Below are 24,252 nucleotides of genomic sequence, written 5' to 3' on the forward strand. Positions count from 1 at the left end.
GATGTGTGGCTGTTGAATTGCAGGACACAGGGAAAGCATCTCTGTTACTTTTGTGCCTTGTAGCAATGTCTTGTATTCAAATCCTTTTTAGAGAAGAACACTATTATTTAATGGTAGTAGTGTCTTGGAATAAGTATTACTATCATCTTATGGATAGAAAATTAACTTCAGATAAATGCCTGTTTGGGCTCTGAAATAAGTACAGCCTAGGATAGTTACAGTCCTGGTTAGACGCCTTCAAAACATAAGCTTTTTTACCACTTCAAGAAAGCCAAGGCCATCTTGCATTCAAAAAATAACATCGTTATGACCATTAACATGCAGCTTAACAAATCTGTCAGTCAAAATTGGTAAGACTTTAGCTGAAAATCTGCCATAGTTTCAGGTCTGTTTTTGAGGTTTAGCCTCATTTATGAGAGAGCAGTAGGTTCCAAAATGAGGGGTGTTGTTTTCTGCTTGTTGGTTTTTTTTCTGAATATTGCTTCTCTGGTGCATTCACAATTTCCAGAGGTGCATATGTTAGAGCAGTCAATGGTCAGAATTACATATTGTTAGCAAAACCTTTAGAGGATGGTTAATTTACATGAAATGGATCTTTCTACAGCATGTTCTAGGACAACGTTGTGCATGCAGCCTTGATGGTGACAGTGGCATTAGCTCATTTCAGAAGCATATCAGTTCTTGGCCTCTTTAGTTTAGAGGGAAGAACAGGGTGGTGTGAATGTCTGTGCTAAAATCACCAGCAAAACTCATGTATCTAAAGAAGCTCTTTTACCTCCATTAGTTTTGAGTGAAGTCTTTGCCAGCAGTGAGGGCTTGGAGCTTTCAGATCTTTGGAATGAAACTCGCAATCCAGACTGGGTAGCTAAGGTGCTTGATTTTGAAAGGCTATTGAGGAGGAGAGTGTGATGTGTTGTTTCGTGTACTATTTTGTTTACAGTATGTGAATGGAAATTCCCAGCAAGATCGTGTCTCCCCTAGTCCTTTTCCTTGTTAATAACTTGAGGAAAAAGCAAACCATCCTGTTTGCCTTCCTGAGGTAGGTCATGCTTCTGTGTTTATTGGATTTGTAGAAAATCCAGGTCCAGGTGTTGAATTGATATTGTTGAAACTATTCTTAGAAACGTAATGACATAGAAATCCATAGATTGATGTTTAACAGTGATTTTTAAACAGAAGTACGCTCAGTGCAAGGAAATTTAGTGCATAAAGTGTTGCAGGTAGGTAAAGAGTAGGAACAGGTCTTCAGAAGAGGAAATCTTACTGATAGGAGCCTGTAGCTAATTGTGTAGCTTTCAGTGTTGGGCTGCTTCAAGGACAAATGCTCACATCGTGTAAATGTTGTGGTTCCAAATGGAAAATCATATGGCACTACTGTACTGTTGCCCTGGGAAGAGAAGGATAGTGTTTCAAGCATGTGAATAAAACAAAACCAGAAGAATGATGAAAGTTCTAAATCACCAGACCCAGTCTGAGAGCAGAACTACCCCAAAGCAGATCAGCTGTCAGCACCAGCAGTGGCATTTCTCTGTATTTTGATGACAGGTTTACTTTTGGGATGAGCAAAGCTGTTCATTGATCACCCTCTTGCGGTACGTTCATAGTTTTTAAAAACAACTGTCTTATTGTTTGTTTCCAGGCAGTTCTGCAGCCCACTAGGAGGGCTGGGAAGGGATATCTTACTTCTGTAGGCTCTGATTCTTTGGTGCTTATGAAATACATAGCTAGTGGCTGGAGCAGTGCCCAGCAGCTTTCCCCCCCCCCCCATTTCCACCTTCTTATTTCTGCATGTTTTTCTGCACAGTGTCTCAGCTGGCTGCAGAGCAAAGCTTTTTCCCACCTGGTCACTGCTCTGTTGGGCTGAACTTTGCTTTCTGCTCGGTGACCCACTTGGCAATAGGAGCACACAGCGTATCTCCTCCATCCTTGCTTAAGCCTAATTATGCTTAATTTGCTGTGAGGCTGAGGAATGTCAGTGATTCTGCAGTTGGGGTTTCATATAAGACATCCAGTGCTTCCATTTACCTTTGCTGTCCATCCTGGCTCTGGTAGATGTACCAAGTAGAGCAAGTCCCCTTTGCTACCAGGCTGGAGCTGAGCTCAGTGTGAAATGTGTTTAAATGAGGATTGTGTGTGGAGGTGCCCCATGGCTGTTGGTAGTTCTGGCTGCTGATGCTGGTCCTCCAGTTGCCACAGAAAGTCCTCGGGACACCTCTGCTTAGTGACTGAGGTGGAACGGGACGGGGAAGACCTTGGGGTGAGAATTAATTCACTTTCTTGATTCCTGTGTTCCTAACACAAGTTATGATTTGCTTATGTAATTGTGAAATGTGTTTTCCTTTTCTTACAAAGTGTTATATTTTTTCTGCTTATTTCCTGATGCTCTTACAAAATGCTGTTTTGTTGCTGACAAAAAGTTTACTTTGTGTTCATTGTCTCCCAGGTAAACGCAAAGCGCTGAAGTTAAATTTTGCAAATCCACCTTTCAAGTCTACAGCAAGATTTACTCTAAACACTTCAGGAGTTCCTTTCCAAAATCCACACATGTGAGTATAAAGCCAAATGCACAACTAATGAAACATCTTCGAATGATTTAGCCAGTAAGCAGTTTTATTTTATATGCAGGATGAATACTTCATATTTTTTCTAGGTTGTTCAAATCTGTCCATTTGATTCAATGTAAAAGAGGTGGGGTTTTCTTGTTTGTTTGTTTTTTCAGAGTTGAAATTGTTGAATTTGGGATCTTCCTCCAACACTGGAGCTACTGCCATCCAGAGTTGATTAACTTCAGATAAATTATAGCTGATAATCCAAGACCTGTTCACTGTCATTTTCCTGTCTCTTTATTCACTGCTTATTATTTTTCACTAGGTAGATGTTCTTGTTTCTGTGTTACTTGTGAAATACATAACTGTGCTAGATTCTTTAGCACTAAAATGAATAAGTTTGAGGAATGTATTTCTACCAATATGGAGATTCAAGGGAGTTATATGTTGATTAGCCCTCCCTGAATTTTCTAGCTATCTAGCTTCAGCATATCCCTGTATAAAGTTTGAATGTAAGTGTGGCACAGAGCTGTTCCTGACACTAGTAAATAATAGTTATACCTTGTCACAGAAAGTATTAGTTTTATATCCTCAGATCCACCAATCTAGATTGATGGGTGACACCCCCACAGCCTGCTTGTGTGGCAGAATGCAGATAGCTTGCAATGATGTCCCGAGTTTTTCCTCTTCAAGTTCCCTACAGGTCCCAAGAGTTCAGTCAGTGGCAAGTCTCAAAAACTGCACCTGAAGCTTCCCCCTCTGCCTGGACTCTTCAGAGTGTCCTTGGTTATAGTGTGCTTCTGCTTTGCTGTGCATGTTGCTGCCTCTTTCCTTCAGCTTGGTGCCTTCTGCTTTCCCAGGATATATCTATCCTCTGTGGTCTATTCCTGTTTCTGGTAGCTTCTTTTATGCTGGAGATCTTCAAGCAAGTTTTACCTGAGTTAGAAACACGTTTCTGATGAGCTATTGCTGGTACTTACAGCACCTAGAAATTTTATGGAGTATTTTAGAAGATTCCTCTTACCATTCCAAATGACGTTTCCAGCAAGTCTTTCTCTCTCTTTGTGTCTGTTTTCTCTGAAAGAGTATTCTCTCTGGTTGTAAAGCTAGCATTTATATATTCACTTTTTGTGTGTCTCCCTCAATATCATCAAATGCTTGTAACAGTTTTTTGCAGTTTTCTTTCCTCTCTGAGGAATAAGGGGCTTAGTCTCAGCTAGTAAGCTCCCAGCATCGGTCATCTGTGGGGCTTTGACTTGCCTGTGTTTATCTCCATGGATCTCTGTCTTGGATTCACTTGAAGTCACCATAGCTCCTGTTTATCACAGAAGAGCTCTCAGTGTTGACTGGTGACATCTTTAGTATTATGTGTGTGCAAGTGACTGTCATTGTTGTCCATTAAGATGTTACTGCTCTGTCTCCATGCGAGCTGCAGTCATTGATAGGGGTTGTATCCTGAACTGGTGAACTGTGTAACTGCTTTAAAGGAGTTGGAAATGTTTTGGGTTTGATATGATAGCTATTGAAGTGCCAAGAGTAACGATGGTGCACCTGCATTAAAATTTTCTTGGAATGCTACAAACTGTAGTAGTGGTTTCTGTTTGAAGGAGATGAATGCTATTGGTTTGATTACTTTATCTACATTGAAGCTGAATAAGCCTGGATAGAGCTAGTTTATCCGCACATGTTGTCCGTAACAGATGCTGTTCTCACAGGCAACGTTCAGATCTTCTGGTTACATCCTTCTCCCAGTGATGCAAATGTTTCTCTCACGGTGCATCTCAGTAATGTGTCTGTCTCCTTCCACACTTCCCCAGAGAGACTGATTTTTCCTCTGTTGCCTGGAAAAGTTTATAGACTTTAGTTTTGAAGTGGATATTCCAGCCCTCTGGGCCCAGCTGCATTCTCCCTTCAAGATGTGACGGAACTGAGTGGACTCGGGCTCACTCGGTGGCCAAGTCTGTGTGCTGGCTCAATGCTGCTGTCAGTTTCTCTGTGCAGACTTTGTTGATCCAGATGGGTGGATCTGAAGATACAGTGAAGTCAATTTCTTACATGAAATTTGAGTTTCTGTGGCTTGGATCCACCAATCTGGAAGCTGTGTGGTGCCTCCTCTCCAGGAGGGCAGAGGTTCCTGTCAGCAAATGCCTGTTTCCTTTGCTTTCTGAGCTTCGGCAGTGAACTGTGGTGAGCGAGAGGATGTGACCTGCAGGTGCCATGAGATAAAAATTACCTGTTAGCTGTGTTTTACTTGATTACTTGATCAGGGAGCTGTCAGCCTGGATTGATGTTATTCAGGTAAGAGTGTGGTAGTGGGGTACTTCATACCCATGTAGTGTGTTAGGAGGGAGACTTGGTGTAAATTGCACCAAGCAAAGAAACCACTGCTGAAGAGGGAAGATGTTGTGCCAGGACATCAGTTACAGTCTGGGTGCTTGTTGGTGCCGAGGCTTTGTACCCCGGTAAAACGTGCATGGCCATTGCATACCCTGTAAAGGTGCAACTTTGGACTTCTCTATCGGGCTTCCTTCTTGGTTTGAGGAGTTTCAGGAATGTAAGAAACTATTCAGTGGAGGAAATAATTTTGGAATCCCACTAAACCAAGGGTAGAACTTAGCTGATGTGGGCAAGGGAGATGCTGGCATGAGGGGAGCTAAAGCCCAGTGCTTGGTTAGATTCCCACAGTAAGATTTCCTCGGTGAGTGATTGTGCTATCAGACTCAACACGCTGCTACTAGTCACCTGATGTTACTGGAGGAACAATTTCGAAGGCTATGAAATTCCACAGAATCACAGAATCACACATGAATTCCCAGTTGCAAGACACAGTGTTATTAAGCTGACCAGTGCTTCCCAGTTGCTTTGTATGTCAGGGCGCAGAGCACCTGCTATAACCCGGTGAGGGCTCCCTGTCCCCTCTGCTAGGAGGGTGCTCCCAGTGCTTCTCTCCTCTCATAAATAGAGCTTTTTGCTCATGCACAGTTTGTGCCCTGGAATGATGCTCCCAGTGAAGGAGATTCTAGATGACATAATTCCTACAGAGCAGAGGAAATTGGAATGGGTTCCTAAATGGATCCAGCCCCTACCTTGTATTTTCTTTCATGCCTGCTGCATTTTTAGGCCATGTCTTACAGTCTGATTCTCAGGTTGGGGCTGCCAACCCCCATCTGTGGGGGTTGTGTGCTGAGGTACAATAAGTCAGAGTGCTGCCATGGGCTGGCATGGAGCCAGGGCAGACTTAGAGAAGCACCAAGGAAAGCCTGGCAGCACAGGGCAAGTGGGAAGGCAGGGATGGGAGCTGGAATGCCCTAGGAGAGGTCAGCATCTCTAAGCTTTGCTGTGGCATCTCTGTGATGGCCTTGGAGCCAGGAGATGCTGAGCACTAGTAGCTGTGCTTTTCCTGCTCTGTCTTTATGTAGCCCATGGCACCCAGGGGCACCTCCTGTCTTTCCCCCCTCCTACCACTCACTCTGTTCGGAGTGCCCCGGAGTGTCGGGTCACCTTTTTGATGGATTTGGATGAGGTTAGAAATCAGAGATACCTTTCTAGTTGCTGGAATTCATCTCCCTGAAATGTCCCTTCCTGGTGACACTGAAGTGCCTTACTACAGCTGAGTTGCTTTGCGGGTGGCTTTCCTATGGAGATTGGTGAGCTCCAGGATGAAGCATTCACAGCAGGACCAAGGCAGAGGGTTTGGAAGGAAGATGAACTCAAGGTCAGTGAGCACATGTGACTAATGGAGCGTGAAGCTGTAGAGAATGTGCATCCTGTGTAGTCCAGCTGTGGCTGTTAGCACCAAATCTACTTTGTGAGTACAGGGGATCTTGTTCTACCCAGCCTATCTGCAGGATGTCTGGCAAATTGTATGCATAGTATTGCATATGACCTGTACAGAGTAAAGAAAGAGTGGAGCCCAAATTGTGTAGATTAATCTGAAAAATAAAGCTTTTTAGAATTGCTGATGTAAAAATAAAAGCTGTATTTTGAGTGTTACTTGAAGCACAGTGATGTCCGTTCAATTTGATTCTCCAGTTAAACTGTCCTTGGAAGTAAAATTCATACTTGGAGGCATTTACTGACAGCTGAGGCCCCAAGTCAGGGAAGTGTATAGAGCCTCGCTGGTGTCTGCTGAACCCGGTTGTTCCCTTGGCTGTTGGTGATTTATCAGCTTTCTGGAAAGCGTTGCATTCATTTGGTGCACTTGATCTGGATTTCAGACTGCAGGTTTTAGATCCACCTGCTAGCAAATGAGCGTACACAATAAAAATTTGTTTGGCATCTGGTTTGCAGCATTTTGTTGAGCATCCTCACTGCCATCTGGGAAGTTTGCTGAGTTTCTGAGCTCCTTTCTTTAGAATTTCAACACAGAGCATTGCAGCCTTATCTGGAAAGGTGTCAAGATGAAACACTCTTTTCTTAATGCTCAAAAAACTCAGCTTCTGAACTGTGAACTGTAGGTCTGTTGGGCTCCATGGCCTAACTTTGGCACATGGGTGTCTTCATGGATACATCATGGCTTAAACTTCCAGAGCTGCCCTGTGAATCTTCTTCCCCTTGTGGTCTGGAGAGTCACACATATTTTCCAAATAGATGCCCCAGAAGTGTGTAAGCCGATGTTTGGTTTAGAACTTTGAAGCTGGGTGCTTCAAAAGCAAAATGAGGTCTAGTTGCATTTCAGACTCTGCTGCTTCCTTTATTTCTGTATAGTTTAGGGACTGTGTATTTATTCGGGAAGGATTTTTCTGGCTGTCTTAAAGTCTGTCTCAAGTGTCTCTCCTTCTCTTTCAGTCTTCTCTTACATTTTTCCAAACCATTCTGATGCGTGGTTTCAGGCTCTGTAGGTGCACAGTCTGCAAATGGCTGAGTTCCTTAAGAGAGCTCTGAGAGCTCCTGCTACTTGTCCGGAAAATATTAAAAAGCAAAGTGAAATATTCTGTGTTGGCATGTTCACAACTACTTGTGTGAAATTTTTTGTAAATAGTTGTGCCTGTTCCCCATTTATTTCACAGTTTTTTTACATCTTTATTACTACTCATTTCCAATGCCTTTCTGCTGCAAGATACCTTCTCATTGCAGGGTGGGATGCCTGGAAGCCTCAGACATAGGTTTCACTGTAAAAGATACCAATTAAGATCATATGTTGGTGGGTTTTTTGTTTTTTTGTTTTTTTTTTCCTTCAGTGACAGTTTTGCAAATTTTCCTGGAAGTTGTACTGTTCAGATATATTGAGTGGGAAACTTGCATGTGTTTTCAAGTAAGCACAAGTAAGGTGGAAACCTTCAGAGACCCAGCAAATACTTACAAATGTTTGAGTGAATCTGCAGCAAACAGGTTTGCACTTACATTGCAGACTGCCCTGTAATTTCAGTGCTACAGCAATGGCTTTTATATATCTTCTATTTCCCTTATGAGCTTTTTTTATGAATTGATTAACTTTGCTATGTTTAACAGTACTGCTTCTTCCAGAAGTTTACAAATTTGTTTAGCCAGTGATATCTCTGGCCTTGTGACAAAGAGGTGATAAGATTTGTAAAACATCTGTGTTCAGTGTCACAAACCCTAGGTGAATCACCTCTTCAGAGAAGGTGCAACCAAAGTTAGTGTGAAGTTCTGTTTGAACATACACACTACCCACGCTACCATAAGATCTCTTTTTTTCTCACATTTTAAGTTCTTGTATTACTCTGATCATAGAATCATCATAGAATCACAGAACAGCCTGGGTTGAAAAGGACCACAATGCTCATCTAGTTTCAACCCCCTGCTATGTGCAGGGTCACCAGCCACCAGACCAGGCTGCCCAGAGCCACATCCAGCCTGGCCTTGAAATTTGATGTGCTAATTCTGCTCTGCAGAGGAGCTTAGGAATGTCTGCTGTTTCTTAAAATAAATTTCTCTAGCATTTTCCATATCCTGTAGGCACTGGTGTCCTGGTAGGACTATTTTCTTCTTTCTGCAAGAGTTTTGGGTATCTCAGGCCTCACCCTGCTTCTGAAATTGGGTCTTGTACATCTCCATTAAGCTAATTCATATTGATTTGCAAAGGTGCTTCCTGCTATGTTGTTGTGATGTGGGCTGCTCAGAACTTATAGAAACTAATCACTGGCATTTAGGTAGCTAAATCAAATACAGCCTTATCTGACTCTTGTTACCATAGCTTCTGAGTGCTTTGCATGTGTTCATCAATTTGGCTTTGCAAACCTAAATGGTTGCACAAAATTCTGTTTTGCAGATGGGAAGCTAGGGCATAATGTGATTTGGGAGAGGTAAAGGCTGCATCAGAAGTGTGTGACAGAGTAGTGAGCTCAACATAGATCTCCTGTTATCGTATTGTGATTCAGGCTGTAACTTCGTATTGCTTGTCTTGTTGCTGATCTGATTAAAAGCTGTGGTCCTGGCTCCTGTGTGCGTGTGGCAGTAGCCAGAGCTTCCCAATCAGGGTTTCCACCTTGTAACTTTGGTGCTCTCTGTGTGCTATGCAAAGTAAAAGTGTTGCTGTTTCTGGTGTTTATGTGGTCATCCACCTTTTCTGTGGCATGGATAAGATATGGAGAGGTCAGGAGGCTGTGAGAGTGGCAGTGCATTTACTTTCCAAAGTCCCCAGACTTGGCAGGGGCTGCCAAGAGGTGCCCAGCACTCTGGGTGATGGGTGTAGAAGAGCTGATGGCTGGCAGCACAAGGGAGCAGGTGGGGAGCACTTGGAGCTTCTACGCCACAGGCACCTGTGTGGGCAGCTGGTGGGGATGTGGATGTGGCTTTCTCTGGTCTCTTGCAGGTCCTGGCAGCTGAGACATGGTATCTAAGGCAAACTTAGGAAATTTCTCTGAATTTGCAGCATTTTCAAGGCCTGATATCTAACACATTTGCTGTCTCCTTAAGCATATTTTAACTGGCAGCATGGGTGAGGGATGGTGGGAAGAGGTACAAAAGTAGAGCTGCCATTTTCTGCTTCCTGTGAGGGTGTTTTTACAGTTTTCCTGCACCAAGGGCACCAGTGTGGTGTGTAAGGAGTTTCTCCGAAGACTAGTAGTTGATTTCCACTTTTTTTCTGTTGTTGAATTTAATATTATTTCTTAAATTTGCTGTGTGGAAAGAAGTTGAAACATTTTGATTTGATAGAAGTTGGAAAGTTGTCACATAGGATATGTGGTAAAAGTGCTCGTACTCAAGAACTTTATATTCACCATCAACCCTGCATCAGTCTGGCTGCGTGTTGGTCTGTGAAGAGAAGAGCACAGCTGGGTGATGGTCTCCCTTGGATCCAGTGGGTTTCTTTCCAGTGAATGCCTTCTAGTGAGATGTGCTGCCTACCCCTTGTCTAGTAACATGGCTCCCCGAGTGACCTGATCTTTTCCTGAGATTCTTTGGGAGTCAACAGCCTCGACTCCATGTGCACTTGTGGCAAAGCAGTGTGCTCAGGACCAAACTCCAGCTCTGAAGGTATGTGTTACTCTCCAGAGCCCAGAGAAGAACCAGGCTGTGGCCATGTTTCTTGTTTTGTCAGCGTGGCTTATAAAGCTGAGAATAAGGTGGATTCTCTGGTAATGGGTTTGTGTGGTCTGATGAGGAAAATGGTTTGAGAAATGTTTGTTGTCCTGACCATTGGAGGGCTAGAAATTTTCCCCATGGCGTTATGGATTTGGAAGGGCAGTACCCTTGCTGTGTTTGGCAAGAGGGACAATGCTCTTTTATTCAAAAGCAGTTCAAAAGTACTGAGTGTTCGGTGTGGTTTAAGAATTTTTGTTGTATTTATTTACGCTGATTGTATTCCAGTCATTCAAAGAATGTGCTGGGTCTGGCTGGGGCAGCAGCTGTGGCATCAATGTTTAGTAGACCCCAGAGACTGCAGAGTTAAACTCCCTTCGCACATCAGGAGGAGCGCATCTGGTCCTGCCATAGCTGGATGCTTCACACAAAGATGTAACAACTGGGGTGCTTATTTAAGAAAAGTGAAAGTGGGACAAGTAGTTTTAGAAATGGTATCAGCTCTTCTGTGCCCTTCATATTATTGTGTTAGTAGAAATAAATCTTTCTTTTTCCTTTCCTTTATTTGTAGGTGCTGCATCCCCTAGCAATGGCAACAGTGCACATTTAAATGCAAGCCATTTGTCAAAGCTTAGTGTGTGGGGATTTTAAAAGCATTCAGCGCACCCATATATCCAAATCTTTTCTGTAGGACTAAACAGAAAACGGGAGCTTTTTGATGCAGAATTTCCCATGGCACCTTTATGTTGTGCTCCATGCCCCAAGGTGTCTCCGGGACCTGTTGAGCTGCACTGCCTGAGGTCTGAGGGGAAATTGAGCATATTTGAATTCCCAAATTTGTAACGCATGCGCTGAAAACACGTTGCCAGTTTCAGTTAAAATTTAGCCAGGGATCAGGAAATGCTATTACTGTTATTTATTTAACAGATCAGGGGCTGTATTATCCTCACGATATTTATCTTTTAACTTTTTCTTCTAGAATTAGATTTCTTAGCTATGATTCAACATGGACAAGTGTTGTTCCATCCTGTGTGTTTTACAGGTCGGTCTCCTGGAACATGGACAAAGTCCTGAGGTATAAAGAGAGCCTAGATCCTCAGGTCTGTCCTTGGGCAGATACAGTAACTATGAGCTTAGCATGAAAGATTCACTGGTGTTTGGAGAGGAAAATGTGAGGGAGCATTCTGGGCTCATATACACAGTTTATGCTCCAGTGCAAAGGAAATCATTCCAAATGATGTATCTTAGCACCATGTGCACAACCCATTGAGGATTTGACCCAAGCTCAGGTGAGAAGAAACCTCCAAAGCAGCCTACTTTGCACTGTTCCCTGGGGATTGGTTCACACATCACAGCATTCAGACTGCAGATTTCTCTACATCCCAGCCCTGCAGCTGTGTCTTCTGCTTCAGTGCAGAAGCTCGTAAGTGTCCAGCTCAATTCTGAGTTTCTGCTTCTGAGGCACACTGCTGTGTGCTCAGTTTTGCAGTGTTGGACATCACTGCCTTGTTGTTACCTTTCTGGAGCCAACACACTTTACCTGTGCAGATTATTATGTAAAATGTCTCTTTCTCTCTCTCTCTATATATATATGTTTATATGCACCCCTCTGTCCTAGTTCAGTGTCTTCTCTTTTTTTTTAATAAATACACTGTTCCAATAATTACTGTTGGAAGCAAAGTAGGACATTGCTCATGTTGATACAAGGTTAATGCCTTTGTACAAGTGATCTCCACTGTATCATACTGATGATGTATGTAGCCTAAGTGACTGTCTCTGTTGGACTGTGCTTAATGCGAGATGGTCAGTTGCAGGCTCTTTTTGCTGGTGTGTGTGGCAAGTTGTCAAGGCAGAAGGGATTTTATCTAGAAAATGTCGGTGTTCATATTTGTGTTTTGAAGTTCAGCATGACCCCTGCATTTCCAGATGCGGACCTTGCAAAGCATATCCTTGCAAGAAACCCCACTAAGCAGTTTCTGTTGCAGACTGTAGAAATAAACTGTTCGTTGTCATTCCATGTACTCAGGATTATGTTGCATTTCTTCAGAGCAAGACCAATGTACCTAATCTCTTTGGATGTCCATCTCAACTTTGTTGTAAAGTATCTTGCATTTTTACTGGCTACTGAGAAGTGAACTGAGTTTTTCTGCTATGTGGGTTCAAACTGAAGGAATTGGTCATCCTTTCTGTCTTACGGAAACATTAAGAAATGGAGAATGAAGGGAGGAGACTCTGCAGATTTGGAGACTGCTTCAACTTCATAGTTCATCATCACCAGCTAATATTTTCATCTTTTGCATAAATGAGTGGCTTTCAGCACGTACTACGAAGGATGTCCAGATGGAATGAACAGAGTGCACCCAAGGAGAACAGCTACTTGTAGAACTCATAGAGAACTTGACTGAGAATCAGATGGATGTGATGGAGGAGGGGATCGGCCTGTAGGCCTCAACTGGTTTTGCCATTTGTTTGAGGAGCTGACTTCTGAAAAGAACTACCTGGATGGATGTTGGAACAGCTTCTCCATTTTGGGAAACTTCAGAAAGCCTTTCTGACATCAATTGTGGTGACCCTCAACTATCTTCTTTTTGAGCCTTATTTCTCTTCTTTGTAAAGAGAGTCTGGATGGCGGTTCCCCTTTGTGCCCAGTATAACTGATGCCTTTGTAGACACGAGTGCCCATAACAGAGTGATTGATTGTCTCAAATAGCTTTGTGAAGAGGGTTGTCTTCTGTGAGGAGTTGGGATACTTCTCTAGAATCCACTTGTGTTTATTTGGTCTCTCTGATGCTCTAGGTGGTTCTTTCATACTAGTGAAAGATGGACTGATTCTGTGGGACCACTGGCCAAAGTCATTCTTAGAGAGCTTACAGAAAATAGCAGAAAATAGCCTTACGGCTCTTGAGATGCAGTGGAGAATGTCATGTCCCACACAGCCATGTGGAGGAGGCCAGAATTTGAAATCTCACATTACTATTAGGCTGTGGAGCGTGGAGACCTTTGACTGACATTTGCCTACACTGGCATGTAGGAGTCTTATGCCTTAGTTGAGGGGCATTTTGAAAATGCAGATACTGTTGCTCTATTTTGTCTTGTTGTGAGCTCTCTTTTGATCACAGAACTTGTCAGACACATCTCTTCAAAAAGCAATCTTTGTCTTGCAGTTAGGTAAGCCTTTGTCTCCCATCTGTCCTTGTCTGCCACAGGAAAAAAGAAAAAGAAGTTCTGGTAGGGACACTATTTCAGAGTTGCAATGAATTTCAGGTTAAAGCATGGTTTTCCACCCAAATCTTTCTATTCCAAATAGAAAATAATTCTTGAAGGAAGAGTAGTAGGACTTTTAGCTTTCCTAGACTAAAGATGGGATTTTATAAACTTGGAAGTTTAAATTGGAAAAATTGTTTGAAAAATTGCAGTTGAAACTAAAAGGTTCCATGTGGCTGAAATGACAGTGCTCATTCTCTGGTTCTCTCAGCTGTTACCAACAAGGGGCTGGATAGAACTGAAGTATGATATGCTGACCATTTGTAGATAGCTGCAGCGCTCATTTGTGCAAGAACTCGAATGCTTGTTCTTTGTGTCCTCCACAGAGTGTCTAGCAGGAGCCCATCTTGTGTGAGCTACTTGAACCATTCTGAGATACCAGGCCTTTATATCAGACAGTGAGATGCCAGAAGGTGGAAAGCTCAAGAGGCTCAAAAGTCCCATAACCTGATTTTTGTTCTTAGACAGATATTCTAACAAAGAGTGGTAATTAACCTTGGGTCAGTTATGCACCTCTTAAAAAGAAAGGATGTGGCTGTTCAAGTCATGCAAACTTGTTCATTAAGAGATAAGATGAATGATGAGCCCACCTGGGAGTGACCACCAGTCCTAGATTGGTGGATCCAGGATGGAAGGTAGATTACTATAATTATTATTATTTAGTGATGACAAGAAAAACAGTGCAGTGATGGTTCATGTGCCTTGAGGCCATAGTGTGTCACTAGCATGTAGTAAATTAAATGAAATTATTTATATTTTTAATCATAGTGATATTACAACTGGAAATTGACATTGCTTTAAGAAAACAGACTGCTTACAATTTAATGTGTTAAAATACAGGTTGAGTCATCCAGATACCTTCACTGTCTCATTGCTCCCAGTGAGAGAAGGTTGTGTAGGGGAAATCTGGAAGAAAAGTCTACAGCTAGCTAATTGTATGTGCTAACCACTCTGTAGGTAGTGTGACTAGTATTGTTATACATTATTGTGTCTTGTGATAACAGCACCATGTTTTCCTGTCATTTTCATAACTTTTCCTGGCTGAAGTGATACACAAGCAACACTGGGTAGTAATCACATTGTCCCGTTCAGTTTCAAAAGGAGAGAAGCGGACCTCATCCAGAAACTTTCCAGCAGGCTACAGTAAGCTTAACTATCTGTTAGCCATTGTCAAATATTTCCATACCTGCAAAAATGGCATCTACTAAAGTAATGGAAATTGTCTCAGAAATAGTGTCATTCCATGGCTGATTTTCATGTAATGTTAATGATACTGCATCTCAGTATTGTTTTACAAACTATTTAAGAAATGTGTTTGGATTCCTTTGATTCTCACTGATGTGCTCATGTCTATGTTTCCTGTTCTCTCACGGACAGCTGACAGGCTCAGGAGATGTAAATTTTTAGAAGAGCTGGCATTCTGTGAAGGATTGATTTTTTTTTTTTTAGCTCAGGTTTTCTAGTATTCTGAAATGCTCAAATCCAGTGTAGGCTTTAAGAACCCAGCTGTGGAGCAGTTAGCAGATGTGAGCCAGTCTGATATCCCAGTTAGAGTGGGGTTGAGATTAATGTGCTCACTTAAATTCCCTGCAGGTTTCACCACGATGAATTGAGAGATTTCCTCTCTGTAAAGGGCAAGGTGCATCAAAATCTGCTGTGACTCAGTAGTTTAGTGAGAGAGCTTAATACAAAATAATAACATTTTACAAGGCTCAGCCAAACCCTGCTGAACTGTAGCAGATGTGAATGTGTGTTGGGCTGAGTCTCAGTGGCTGTGAAAGAGGCTGAGGAATCTTTCAGCTTTATTTGTATCTTTTGTTGAAGTTTTGCAGGAGCAGAGAAAGACAGAGCAACACTAAGTGCGAATTCTTCTACTTCATGAAAGTGAGCAAGTGTGCTTTTGGCTTTAAACTGGGTAGGTCAGAGATGCAAAACTAAATAATTTTCCTCCTTTGATACATTTTCTCTCTTTCTTCTTCACATCTAAGAATCTGCTATTAAATGAACAGTGTACATGGGTCAGACCAGAACCATTTTGTTCTGCCCCTCTTGAAAGGACCTCCATTGCCTATGAATTTGCTTCTTGCAAAGGTAGATCTCTTCTTGTGAGAGTCCAGAAGATTAATGAGAGCTCCAGCATTTGCAACTTTCCTGGAAAAAACTTAAAACATTTCATTTAGAGACTTTCTCCAATGAACTTTAAAATAGCGTTGTTGTTTTATTAATTCTAGACTGTAGGGTCTGAAAGCTGCTTTATGAATGGCACAGACACTTAGACAGAAGGTACACAAGCTCTGGGCTATTCGAAAGATTTAGCAGAGATGCATTAGCTGAAGCCATAAGCCTCATTTTTACTGAAAAAAGTGCATAGCATGATTGAAATTCTGCATTCTGCATGGAAGCTTTTAGCTAGTTAACCTTGATGGCCACAAAAAAATCTTTAAGGTTGGAAATGACCTCTAAGATCATCTAGTCCAACTGTCCACCTGCCACCATTATTGCACACTAAACCACATCCCTAAGTACCACACCTACCCTTTCCTTGAGTGCCTCTGGGGACAGTGACATCACTGCTTCCCTGAGCAGCCTGTTCTAGTGCATTAATGCTCTTTTTGAGAAGAAATTCTTCCTAATATCCAACATGAAATATGAGTAAATGTAAGTTTTAAAAAGGTACTTCCTTAAGCAGACTTCTGAAGCACAGCTGGTTTGTCTGGATCTCTGACTCTGCAGATCTGTTTTGTTCATGTCAGCTGTGATGTTGAATCCCTCAACTTTTTGGCTTGTTTGCTCTGAATCCCACAGAACTTTTAGATAGGTAAAGTGAAGAGCTTACAGAGGAGATATGGATACCTGTAGCATCTTTCTGGCTTTGCTTCATATCTGATAACTTTCCGATTTGACTAAAAACAAATAAATCAACCAACCTTTCTCTGCTTCTCTCCACAATCCTTCTTTTTCATGCTTGTTTAAAAAAAAAAAAACCAAAAAAAAAACGCATCCCTGCCGTGACGTACTAATAAATAGCAGGGCTTGGGGAACTAACAGCCTGTCTGAGAGCATCCCAACACCTCTGTGCTTCTGCTGGGAGGTGCGTGGGGCTCTCACAGGCCCTACCTTTCCTGCGTGGATCTGGCCCGTGGCATGCAGAGCCGCATCCCCAGCGTGTGATGCTGCCCTTGGCCCAGCTGTGGTGCCTGGCGCCAGCAGTCTGCGTGCCTGCTGCCAAGCTGGGCCCACAAACGGATTTATTTCTGACAAAGGGCAACTGTCTGCAGGAGTTGTTGTCTTGCTTGGTGTTCCTAATCCCTGGAATAACTGCTGTGACAAGCATAGTAACCATCTGCAGTGCGACCCGTACATTGGTGCTTATCAAGTGCAGGAATCACAACCTTGTGAGCCTAGGATTGCTTTATTTCTTACTTTTCAAACTTTCAGAGGTAAGGCGAAGTTAGAAGCTCACACTCTGGAAAAGCCACCAGGAGCTCTAGTCTCTCAGGTGCATGCACAAATCCTACTTTTAGCTCTGTGAAGATTACATGAATCTAGCTATCTTCTCTAGCTTTTCCATGCGGTTTGAACAATAAAAGGAAGCACCATGAGTCCAGCATCCTGATCATTTAAAGAACATCTGTATAGTTCTGCCCGACATTCCCAGCCTTAGCAAGGTTCAGATTGCACAATGTAAAGAAATTAAGCAGTGGGAGGAGTCCTGTGTCTGTTCACATCTGTGCAAAGTAATGAGCACTGAGCACAGTGCCTGAAGGCAGAGGCAGGAACTGCCTGTTAATTACTTCTCACCTTTGCTAGGCACTGCTCTGTCTGATTTCCTCTCTGTTTCCAAGCTCAGGATTTAGGCAGGGTTTTTTTCTTATTACTTTTGGAGCATGTCAGTCCTATGGATTTATGTATGCATGTATCTTGCAGCAGTGCAAATCCAGTAACATGTACTGCATTGGTGACTTTTTTATTCTTGTTGCTTCAATCACTTTTACACCAGGAAATTCCTGCTTTACATCAGTGCAGTGTCCGACTTCCAGATTTGCATTTTTGAGCTGTTTATGTGGAAGTACCAAGTTATTATTTTTTATTTACAGCAAAAGTTTTCTGTTATAAACAGCCATAATCTTTTGATGCTGAAGGTAATCATTGCATTCCAGTTACTGACTCTTAAGTTAGGCTGTGCTGCTTAAAGGAAAACTGCATTGTTTACATCTGGCAAATTATCTAAATGAGCAAAATCTATATTAAAATGTCTGTCACTCTGTCAAGCTTGTTCTTTGATTATTTGATCATTTCTCTGGGTATTTTTAAGAAGGGAAATAAAAAAAGGCAAAAAGTCTGAATGCAATGCAAGGCAGATGGCCTCATAAATACATAATGGAAATAAAGCCAAGCTACAACATACGAGATTTTGTGGGTGGACAGTGCCAGTATGTCTTATTTTAAACCCTGAGGTTCCCCAAAGCTGTACAGCTTCACCAGAACACAGCTACAGGGGACACTTGGTATAGACCCAAGGGGTATTTCCTTGTGCCCATCTTCCTCCCTGCTGCTGGTGACAGACATCCTGCAGCTGCACAACAACAGCATAATTCTGCTGTCACACTGCAGCTGGGGAGAGATGGGCCTCCTGTGTGACAGGAAGATAAGGGCTCCAGATTTGAGTTTTCTTCTGACGTTGGGTAAAAAAGGCAATGTTTCCAAGGTGGAAAAACAGGCAGAGGTCAGATTGGAGACAGGTTTAACTGCTTTTCCAGGATACACCATGTCAATATTTTTTTCTTTAACTTTCTGAGAACTTAAATAGGCAGTGTTGTTTCAAAATGAGATGGAGAGTGCTTGCTCGGGAAGTCGCATCCACACCTGGAAGCCCCTCATTTCCCATCCTGCTCCAGCAGCATTTAGCTTTGTGGGCAGGAATTGCTGCATCCTTACACTGCAGCCAGAGCCATTCCTGTGCTGCTGACAGCAAGGAGCAGTGCAGAAGTTAGGGGGCAGCTGGCTGTTGCAGTGTAGGCTGTCTGTGAGACAGCGGGCAGGGCTGGAGGTCATGTTTCTTCCCTTTTTTTATTCTTCTATATTTTCTTCTTTTCTTTTCTTGTTCCTTTATTGCCTCACTTTCATTCCTTGCTCTTCAGTAAGTAGATTTCAGAGAGAATGCCACTCAATGCAGTGTTTTATTCTGAAGGATCAAACACACAGCAGTGCTAAGGGAGGGGTGCTGCTGTGCTCGTCCCCTCCGGGCTGCGCACCATCAGTGCTGCAGGGTTATTCTGAAGGACAGCAAAGCTGAAGGACTCCATAGGGAATGGCAGATTGAAAATCTCTGGTTAGAGAAGGGGAATGAGCAGGAGAGACACCGCTTAGAATGGAAAGAGGGGCTGTTTGGTAGCAGCGTTCGTTGAACAGGTCAAGGGTTCAGGAAATGCAGCTGCTCCAAGCCCGGAAAGTGCTAAGCTTGTGTTGCAGGGAAGCTGGAGTGCAGCAGATGAACTGTTTGAACCTTTGTTGTACCAGCAAATCGACCTTTGGGCCTGACCTCGCTGCCCTCACAAATCTGGGTTCCAAATAAAACCCAGGGCAGGATGGGGGCACCAGCACTTCCCGCTGGGCGCTGCTCACAGCTGCTGGTGACACATGCTCCGTGGTGGTCATCACGCCTGGGATCGGTGGTAATGTCCTCATTCCTCTGGCTGATAAACTCGATAAGCTTTATGCATTTGGTCAGCTACTTCATGCATGTTCGGCCACAGCCTGGGTGAGCATGTGGTTGCTTCATCAAATGCCCAAGAAAAGTGTCAGAGTCCAAGGGATGGGTTTGACAGAACCTCCCTTATTTACGCGGTGCCAGAAACACCTGTTGGCTCGAATATCTGTGTGGGCTCGGTGTGTCCTGCAGTGAGAACTATCCTTACTACATTAAAGTAGGAAGCTCAGATTTTTGGCACACATCATGACCAAAGATGTGTGAATCATTTTGTTAATTAATAAAAATCTGAAATTTTGCATGGCATTTTAAGGTGAACGGTGTTGAAAATACTTGTGCATTTCCTACTAATTCAGTAGGAATTTTGCCACATTTGAATGAGTAATGATAAGTATCTTAAAACAACTGTTGAACTCCTACATCCTATACACCTGGGGTACCATTCTGCTTGAAGAAGTGCTTGAAGGCACTTTTTTTTTCTGTATGTCACAAACAGCTTGCATTGTTTTTTATAGATACAAGTTATTGGCTCTTCATTTTTTTTTTTTTTAATAAATTAAACAATTGCCTAAAATGTTTTAAAAATTAATTGCAGTTTTCCATTAAGAGCAAACACTCTGAAGTCCCCTTGTACAAATGAAAGATTTTGCTCATGTTGAATAGAAACCCAATTAAAAGTGAGACTGGAGCATAACGGTGTACAGCAGCAGAAGTCTGGGGAGATGGGGATGGGGAGTGCTCTTCAGACTCTGGGTTCTGCATGTTACCAGATCCTGCTTTAAGCCTGTTGTATTTTGTGCAAAGCAGAAAGAACTGTGTAAATGAGTGATTAGAATGACTCTAATATATGAGACATGCTGAATTTTATGCCACAGCTGGTGAAACTTATCATTAATTGAAGCTGTGAGCAAATGTATGTCATTTTTGATTTAACATTCTCCCTCACCCCTGCACCCCCCACCCCAACCAGAATTCTTCCTGGAGTCAGATTATTGCTGTAGACTTTGTGAACTCCTCTCTTCTAATGTTTAATCAAGTGCTGAAAAGAGACATTTACAGACTATTTAAAATGTGGAAAAATTGCTTCCCAATATTTTTGACAGAGAGAGACTGAGAACACACAGCATTGAATCATCAGGAAAATTGAAGATTTCCCCTGAACAGCATTGGGATTTTACAGCAGAGGACTTGAAAGACCTTGGAGAAATTGGACGAGGCGCTTATGGTTCTGTCAACAAAATGGTCCACAAACCAAGTGGGCAAATTATGGCAGTTAAAGTAGGTGATGCCCATCCTTACATTTGTACTTCAGTCCATTAGGGATGAAATGTGATGGAGAATTCATGTTCTTCCATCGACAACCCATCTACTGCTCTTTTCTTTTATTTCCAATATAAAGGCTGCTTTTTGCTGAAAATGCATTGTATAACAGGCATGTTGTCAAGTGATTTGTGACACTCTTGTAATTGCTTGTGCCCTTTTGAAAATGCCTATCAGGAACTTACTGTTTTAAGAGGATCACATGTTTCTGGAGACTGGTAATGGGGCATGGGCCTTTCACCTCTGGGTCACTGGTTCGGATACAGCCAAGGTTGGTTGTAGGCACAAGCTGATGTCTGGCAGCTTCTTGGTGTCTTTTGTGAAATAAGGCAGTGATGTGAGATTTGCTTTTTATGTAAGCATGTTCCCATGGTGTAGCAATTAACCACCTCCCCACAAGGAGCTGGAATGGGGATCTTCCAGGGAGTGGTTTGCTCTTGCTGATACGTGATGGTGCGTATTTGCTTCCTGCTTACCATGTTGGATCTGCTGAGATGGAAGGTGTTGTGGATTGCAGGATTGCCCGTTTTCTACCTTATGCTGCCCAAAATCTCACCTTAGAAGCATGAACAATATGCAGCCTCATTTCCCAGCTGGGCAATGCGGAGTAGTCTTTGTTTTGCTGTAGCAGTGCTTCTCACCAGGCGTTTCTGAGGAGCTGCTTGTCCATTGAGCTGGGCTTGGTGGACAGCAGCCATTCTCTCTCTTCCTTATCCTTTACTTTGCTTGCTGCTAGCTAGTAGCTAATGACATTAGTCTTTTAAGTTTGCTGATGATGTTAACTGTACGTGCTCCCATAGCTCATGTGAAAGAGTAGAAGAGAGCTTTGAACTGTGTAGAAGTTGGTGTCACTCTCTTTTTCAGCTCTCTCTTTCTTCTTGGGCTGTTCTCTGAATGATCTGGAAACATTTGCTGCTGCTGGCCTGGTGTGGCATGTAGGCAGACCACAACCCCAGCTCTAGCTGCTACAAATGTAATTTGTACTCGTCTGAACTATATCAGGCTGGAGTAACCAGCATCCCTTAACTTTCTCCTGTAAATGTTGACATCCTCATAGGGGTGGGATCATTGGCTGGGCCTCACAGCTTTGGAACAGAATGCAGTGGTATTGATGTTTCATTGTGATTTTTTTTTAATCCCTCAAAGTCATCAGTGGAACTGGAGGCTGCCCGTAAGTGAAGACCTGGTTCTTTCAGTTGCTTTTGGTGGAACTGTTAGGTGGAGTTTGCAGATGATAGGTTGAAAATCACTGATGAGGTGAGATGATGCCTGGGCACCATGTCCACAGTATGTGTCCTAGGCAACAGGTTTTACAATCATGATGGCTGTGGGTCTGAAAAAAGCTCTGCCTATAGCTAAGTGGGTTTGTGACAGAGCTCTGCAGTGGGTACAGCTCTGCTGCAATGAGTGCTTTGTTGGGCTGGCTAGTGTCACCAAGAAGGAGATGTGTCTGCTGGCACAGAAATTCTCTTGTCCCAGACTATGTTTGCAAAGGGATTTTCTGGATGGTAGTGAAGTGTGGTCAGTGTGGATGGGCTGCAGTGCAGGTACAGCTCCCACCTGCAAGGTGGAAGGCTCCAAAAGTGCTCTTGCCCACTGTTGGAGGTGGCATTGCACATCTTATTGAGCTGTCTTTGCTGAGGCAAGAGAGGTGTGTGCAATTTCTGCGGGTGCTGGGCATGATGGCTCAGCATTAAGCAAATAAAACCCCCTAATTTTACAGCGTCTGAATTTTGAAATGTCAGAGTAGCAGGCTGGGTGATGCCACTTTCTTTTCTCTGAACACACCCCTGTCCCTGCTGCACTTTTCTTCACTGAAGGGAAAAGGGAAGCTGGAGGCTCTGGGCAGCCACATCTGTTTCTAAAATGTTAGGAGTGAGGGCTGTTCTGCATTGCCAATGGGGATAAAATGTGACTGAGCAAAGGAAAATGTATGAGTGGAACAGTATGTGACATCTCTGCTGCAGAAAGAGCTATTCCAAAGCCTGGATGGTGCAGTTTCAGGTGAGGCTTCAGGATAGAGCTGATTCCAGACTACCTACTGGTTCATTCCAAAACACTTAGCCTTTTCTCTTCTCAAATTGCTGTTGCTTTTGGGGCAGTCTGTGTTGTGCAGTATCCTGCTTTGTTCCAGTCTGCTTTATAGTCCATCTGTGTTTGGGGCCATCCATCTCCTGTTCTCTCCGTTTCCCCCAAGCCTGTGGTGTCCTCCTGGCTTATAAAGCTGTTGCCTTCTGAAGCCCCAGCTCCTCACCTGCCTCCAGGTAAACAAGCTGCTCTCTGTAGTTTCTCCTTGCTATACAGGCAGGAATTTAATTTGATATATTCTCCTTCAAATTGAAACTATCCTAAGAGAAAAAGCATAGAAAATGAATGGTTGAGAGGAAGCCATGTCAGTCTGATGATCTGAAGTTCTAGCTATGATCTAAGTCACACCTGCTTGCAGTTCAGTGTTGTGGCACTGTGCGTTGTGCCTGGCCTTGAGGACATTGAATTTCAAAACCAGTGTATCTCATTATTTGGTGGTACTGCTGTTCCTGTCCAGTGCTTCCCTAAGAGCTGATTACAGCAACACCAGGGCATCAGGCAGATCCCTTGGAAGGGGAGGAAATAGATTTTTGGAGGCTGCAAGCCAGAAGTTGTCTGTTCTGTACTGATGAGTGAAAGACAGAGAGAGCTCCAGAAGCTGCTAGTTAGATGCAGAGAAAATTGCTGTGTGGGCCTCATCCAGTTTCTCCTTCATCCTCTTCCATCACTATCCATGACAAGATTCTGGAGCAGTCAGCTGTCTTCCACCCCACTTATTCCTGGCAGGATCAAGTCCTATTTGCAGTTACCATCTCCAGGCTGCATCTGCATGCAGCTTGTCAGTCCCTTCTGCAGACAGGTTCAAATCCTGCTTGTTCCAGAGGCGTGCTGCAGTTACATAGCAATGAACAGATGAAGAGTTGCTCTTTTCCCATCTTGGAGTTTCCAGCTCCTGCTGCACCCAGACAGCCTGGCAGCTTTGAGCACTCATCCTGCACACCTCTCAGGCTTGAGGAAACGCAGCTGCTGTATCAGACCTCAGATTGTTTCCACTTCCTTCTTCTGGCTTTTCCTACCCTGTCATGCCACTTTCATGGCACTTTGCAATCTTTGGTTCCTTCAAGCATTGTTTACATTCACCTTCTGCTTTCTCTCTGCATGGTGCCCTGTGTTTTCCCTGCAGCATGTGTTCTGCTGTGCTCCTGAGTCCCCAAGCAAAGCTCAGGGGCTGTCCCTCCTGTTTCTACTTCTTACCACAGCAGTCTCCACTCCTGTGCATGCTGAAATAGCACCAAAACAACTTGAGATGTGCAGGTGAAAGCACAGTTTCCCTTCATTTCTCCTTTTATGCAGTTTGGTCTGATCAGCCAATGTCTGGATCTTGGCAGATGTAATCCTGGGACTTCTAATGAGGGTGTCCTGTGACTGTCAGGCCGTTGGGCAAGACTGAAAGCTTTTATCTGGTACTTCAGCATCAGCTGTAGAGGAGGACAATACACCCCTTTACGTCACTGGTGTGAAACCAGTTCAGCAAAGCTTCAGGCTGTTGGAGAAAGAGGCTTCGATGATAAATTCTTGTGCTACATTATTATATTATTGTGCTTATTGCCTACAGGCAGGCAATTGCAGGATTTGCTGTGTTGCTTTTGCATCCCCTGCTCGACCCATTGAAAGCCTCTTCCCAGGCACATCAGGAAGAGGGGGAGGTGGTAAAAGAAAAAGGAATCAGACTCAGAGGATTTATATGCAACATTTTTTCATTTTTCTCTATGAAAAATATTCTATTTTTGCAAGATTGAAATAAGAATCCTCTTGTTCCTTAAATCCCATTTGTCTCATAGGTCTTCCTACAGATTCCAAGTGCCTGTTCACTCTGGATCAGCAGGCACCGTGATCTTC

At 43.2% G+C, this 24,252-nt stretch overlaps 1 protein-coding gene across 5 annotated transcripts in view; it reads left to right on the forward strand.

Moving 5' to 3' along the window:
• MAP2K4 (mitogen-activated protein kinase kinase 4) overlaps window positions 1-24,252 on the forward strand; it is an 85,830-nt gene that overhangs the window by 24,811 nt on the left and 36,767 nt on the right. For 3 of the 5 annotated variants that reach the window (XR_016459090.1, XM_090121975.1, XM_090121976.1), the window contains 3 exons: window positions 2,444-2,546; window positions 14,343-14,438; window positions 20,109-20,283. Coding sequence is in view for 4 of the 5 variants with exons in the window: in XM_090121975.1 (XP_089978101.1) it covers window positions 2,444-2,546; window positions 14,343-14,438; window positions 20,109-20,283 (374 nt within the window). In the remaining variant the exon portion in view is untranslated. The remainder of the gene's footprint in view (window positions 1-2,443; window positions 2,547-14,342; window positions 14,439-20,108; window positions 20,284-24,252) is intronic. The other 2 variants (XM_031603768.2, XM_031603767.2) reach the window with 1 other exon arrangement.

Source organism: Phasianus colchicus, chromosome 20 (assembly GCF_987193195.1).
Source record: "Phasianus colchicus chromosome 20, bPhaCol1.hap1.1, whole genome shotgun sequence".
NCBI lineage: Eukaryota > Metazoa > Chordata > Aves > Galliformes > Phasianidae > Phasianus > Phasianus colchicus.